At 39.6% G+C, this 4945-nt stretch overlaps 1 protein-coding gene across 1 annotated transcript in view; it reads left to right on the forward strand.

The window, feature by feature from the left end:
* LOC106532914 (unconventional myosin-Ic) overlaps positions 1–4945 on the forward strand; it is a gene marked incomplete in the record, with an annotated part of 69009 nt that overhangs the window by 62231 nt on the left and 1833 nt on the right. Inside the window, 2 exon segments of the mRNA XM_014029081.1 lie at positions 745–815; positions 897–994. Of these exon segments, the coding sequence (XP_013884535.1) occupies positions 745–815; positions 897–994 (169 nt within the window).

Raw genomic sequence — 4945 nt, forward strand, 5'->3', positions numbered from 1 at the left:
AATGAGGAAAATAGATTAAAATAATAAAATATGATTTTTAGATGTAAAACTATTATTAATTTATTATAATTAGAATTTATTTATTTACATTTAACATTTTTTTCTCTAATTCTTTACTTTTGTTTCATTCTTGTTGGTTCTGTTTGACTAAAACATTGTTTGACCCTAGAGCTGCCACAAACCATTATTTTTATAATCGATTAATCACCGATTATATTTTTCGATTAGTCGACTAATCAGATCACACATTAATTGAATATAAAACATAGAGCTTATCGTGCCAGAATGCAGCTGCTATTAAACGTATAACCATCGTTAGATTTTAGCTAAAAATAATTGCTGTGGAAGGTAAGTTCTGCTCTGCAGATATTACACAGGTTTCTCTTTCATTTTCTTAAAATGATCCCACACTTTGAGCTCTGTTGTCAGGTAGCCATGACACCAGAGCCTGTCTGTATAATGTCTTGTGACGTCCACGGCCTACCCCAGTTACCACTACTGTGCATGTGTGTCAAGGACAGAAAGGTAGATGTGGCAGTGGAATGTGTCAAAGCAGTTTGGAGAGAAAAACAAAGTAAAGAACAAAAAAAAGAAGAAAAGAAAACGATTAATCGATTATTAAATTAGTTATCGATTATTTTAATAATCGATTAGTCGTCGATTAATCGATTGATCGTTGCAGCCCTAGATTTAGCTGCATCACTGTAAAGTTCCTCTGGTTCCTCACTTATATTTTCTCTTCAGGCATCTCCGTCAGCTCTCTCAGTGACGGCTTGTTTGTTCTTCACGTGCCCAGTGAGGACAACAAACAGAAGGTGAAGCCAAGTGACAGCGCTGAACGTGCAGGTTTTCATGTCGGGCAGTTGATTCATTCTGGGTGTCTGGTTGTCCCTCAGGGCGACGTCATTCTGCAGAGCGACCACGTGATTGAAACTCTGACCAAGATCGCCATCTGTGCTGACAACGTCAACAGCATCAACATCAACCAGGGCAGGTTAGGAGAGCAGACACAGGCCCAGTGCCTCACCTGTCATTCAACTTTGCCTGTGTTACCAAGTAAAAAGTACACAGGCAGTAGTGGTGGGAGACAGGATATTAGATCATTAAGGACCAGAATCAGAATCCGTTTTATTGCCATTGTCAGTGATAAACACAGACTAGGAACTTGCAGTTAAGAACACCCATTCTTATTACACACACATAACAAACACTGGGGAGAACGGATGTTCAGGTCATTTGCAACATGGTCGCGCTACCTTTTGCAACTTGGAATACACACAATAGGAAAGATTAGTTTAAAAAAAGATGCTCTGATACTATGTTTACACAGAAACAGAATCATACGCTCAAATAAACCACTCGTACAGTGCAAGGCAGCTAAGGAAGGGATGGGGCTGGGGATCAAACACATGGAATGGGGTGGGATGCAGCAGAGCCAGTGACATTTAAGGTTAATACTCTGTGCTGGAACCAATCAAAGACCTTCAGAGTCCAAAACCAGTTGTTATCAACCCAAGCACAAATCACCAGAGTCAGTTCTCTGTCTCCACCCATAGTGGCCTTTAGACTGATCCAACACAGATGATACGGGGAAGGAGAATGGGGAGTCGAGCCTCTGTCTCACGTGTCATCCAGGGTGTTTGATAACTGCCGAACCAAGGTCAGCAGCTGCAGGGATCCAAAAGATAAACATAATTGTTTTGGGACAAGCAGCCTTGATTTTCTTGCTGCTTTAAAGTTTGTAACTGCATCTCTGTGATGGAGAAAATGCCAATGTTCCGAATTCATAACCTCCTCGCCTCTCTTTCCGACTGAAACTTCACCCAGGTGTAATCCTACATCTCATGGGCATGCTGCTGAGCTGTGATTCTCGTCAGAATCACGTCTAGTTTGCGACTTATATCCCCCAGCATTTGAGTCTGTGTGTTTTCAGTACTGATGATCTACCAAAGCAGAAAGTTTGTAGGATAGGGCACATAGTTGTTCTGTGCTCTTGTTTCAGTGTTTCTCCTCAATCAAATCCCACAATTAGCAAACCTTTTTAATGAGAGGCAGGCAGTAAGATCTACACTTTATTAGGTACACCACGCTAGTACCAGTTTAGACTGCCTTTTGCCTTCAGAACTGCCTTAATCCTTCGTGACATAGATTCAACAAGGTTCTGGAAACATTCCTCAGAGAGTCTGGTCCATATTGACATGATAGCATCACATAGTTGCTGCAGATTTGTCGGCTGCACATCCATGATATGAATTTCCTGTTCCACCACATCTCAAAGGTGCTCTACTGGATTGAGATCTGGTGACTGTGGAGCCATTCTTGTATGTGTCCCTATGATGGACCGACCTGTCCAGGGCGTCTCCACTCCTCGCACAGTGACTGCTGGATATGAGCACCAGTGACCCTGATAGGAAGAAGCAATAATATAAATGGAGTAACTGAATTTTAAATATCGCAAACAACAATCTTAACACTTACATTAAATAATTCCTAACAAGACTGAAACAAAATAAATAAATTGGTGGAAAGCAGTAACTGAAATTGTGACCTTTGGCCTCACAAAAGATACAGTTCCTGATAAAATGTTTAAATACTGCTGGAATTTTATGAAATGAGCCTAAAATCTGTTTGGTTTAATTGCTTATATCTTGTCTAGGGCTTTCATAAGAAACGTTTAGCTGCACTGTTTAGTAACTTGCAAAACAGTAAAAATTCAGTGAATAAAATCCATGTAAATGTGTTATATACAGTATTAGTGATTTTTACTGTTGCTTACCATGATGTTTTGCATGGTCCTAAGCAGGACTTGCATCACATCCCTAATGTGCAGAAACTGGATCCAAAAACACAACTTGGCAGCTCCCCTAAAGCTTCGTTTAGCAGCTGATAGTTCAAACCTGGTGTTAAAGTACATTCCCACCTGCTTCCTGTTTCAGATCATACAAACTTCTGTGTGTCCTATATCACACTGTCTCCTAAACACTGATGTTTCTGTAAAACCACAATGAGTCAGCTGCAGCTCAGCACGTTACTGCTACATTTAAAAAAAGAAAATAAAAAGTGTTGTAGAGGTGCAAACATTCAAACACTAGTTTATCTTTTCGTTGTCTACTTATATGTTTTGGATGGTTTTCTTTGAACGATCCAGTTGATGCATGTATGACAGGTAAACTTGCACCACAGAGGCTTTGTGAAGAAACCTAGATGTTATTCTAATGCCCAGTAATACTTTGTGTTCTGCAATATTAAATAACAGAAGATTGGCCAGCAGAAATCTACAAGGCTTGGGTCAACATATTTAGAAGTCCTGTTAGAGGTGATTCTAGAACCGAGAGGACTGATGTGATCTGTTGTGTTGGCCTTTGTGTAGTTCTGTCACTGCAGAAATTTAGATTGAATTGTGTTTCAGGTTCTCAGGTAAGTCAAAGGTGAGCGATTTGAGTGATATTTATTTACAGTGAGCAGGATTCCAGAGCTGTAAAGGAAGGAGATGTGAGTTTCTGCAGGTGAGAATATTGGAGTAATGATTCAGGTCAGTAGGTTTTCTTACAGGAACCAGGTTGGCTCGGAGGAGAAGGTTTGGATCCACAGGGAGAGTGAGACCAGTTTCCAGTAGAGGAGGCAGGCGAACAGGTGGACTGAGCAGGTAAGTTATTCTTACAGGTAGTGATGGGACATCTGAAGCAAGGCTTCAAGGCACAAGAGTTAAATTTATACCTGTCAAGTTGTACAAATTGTAATTTACACAGATTTTTCCTCGTGCAGGAAACTTATAGGGAGCAATCTCACAGATGTTTTCAAGTTTTATGGATTTTTTGAAAAACTCGGTTTCAAATGTTACAATTTTCCTGCTTTGTGCTGCAGATGCTGTCATCCCCTCTGCCTGCACCCCCCACCCCTCTCCACGTGTGGAATAGGCTACAAATTTTCTAGGCTGTTTGTAACTTAGTACCAAGGATCCGAACCATAAGTCCCAGAAAAAATTATTTGAAAAAAAAAGGTTTTCAGAAGCAAGTCACAAGCACAAAACAGTATCCTAACAAGCACTCCATTCTCAAGACGTACCAGAATTTTTCATAAATTAGTCTATGACATGGCTAAAATTAAGCACAACCACAACTGATGTCATTGGCAGGATTACTTTGGGTACAATTTACTAAGAACTACAAAAAGCTGACATTAAAAAGGGTTCAATAGACCTTTTACTACACATGGGTTTGACCTCACTGCTATGTTCTAATATATTTGGAAGTGATTTATTTGGGCGACATTGCGGTCAGTTTCAGTTTAGCAGCAGGGGTCACTAGTGAGCAGGGAAAGAAGCACAGAGTAATGAACCTTTCAGCAAAGCAATGGGCTGGAAAGCCTCGCTGCCTCATTAGGGTTCATTTGGCCATCACTACTTATAGGCAGGTGAGTGAGAGGTAAGTCCTTTTACAGGCAACTCCAGAGCAGCAGAATTCCTGAGATCACAGGACACAAAAAAGCACAAGGTAATATGCAAAACAAAGACAGCCAGGACATTAACATAAGGTATGTGTTGCTCTGTCGAGGACCAGATCTTCAGTGTGTAGGAATTACTTCGTGAAATTAGGACCAGCCTATTTTTCATAAATGTAATCCAGCAAGACCTTGCAAAAAATGAAATCAGTAAATAATGAAATACCCCTCTGATCATGAAGTGAAAATGAACGACTTGTGACCTGGTCAGATTTCTTAATAAAGTAATTTATTTTAGAAATATGAACAGAAATAAACATATAAACATTTGCTAAAATTATTATATGGATAAATGACACAAGTTATAATTTTCATAAAAAATTCCACTCAGAGTTGACATAAACAGTAAAATTAAGGTGTTGCAATTTACTGGCACATTTCTTACTAAGTTTTAAGTAAATAAGAGAGAATAAAAGGTAATAAAAGGTTTAAGAAGTAGGAGGAA

Source organism: Austrofundulus limnaeus, unplaced genomic scaffold (assembly GCF_001266775.1).
Source record: "Austrofundulus limnaeus strain Quisiro unplaced genomic scaffold, Austrofundulus_limnaeus-1.0 Scaffold850, whole genome shotgun sequence".
Taxonomy (NCBI): Eukaryota; Metazoa; Chordata; class Actinopteri; order Cyprinodontiformes; family Rivulidae; genus Austrofundulus; species Austrofundulus limnaeus.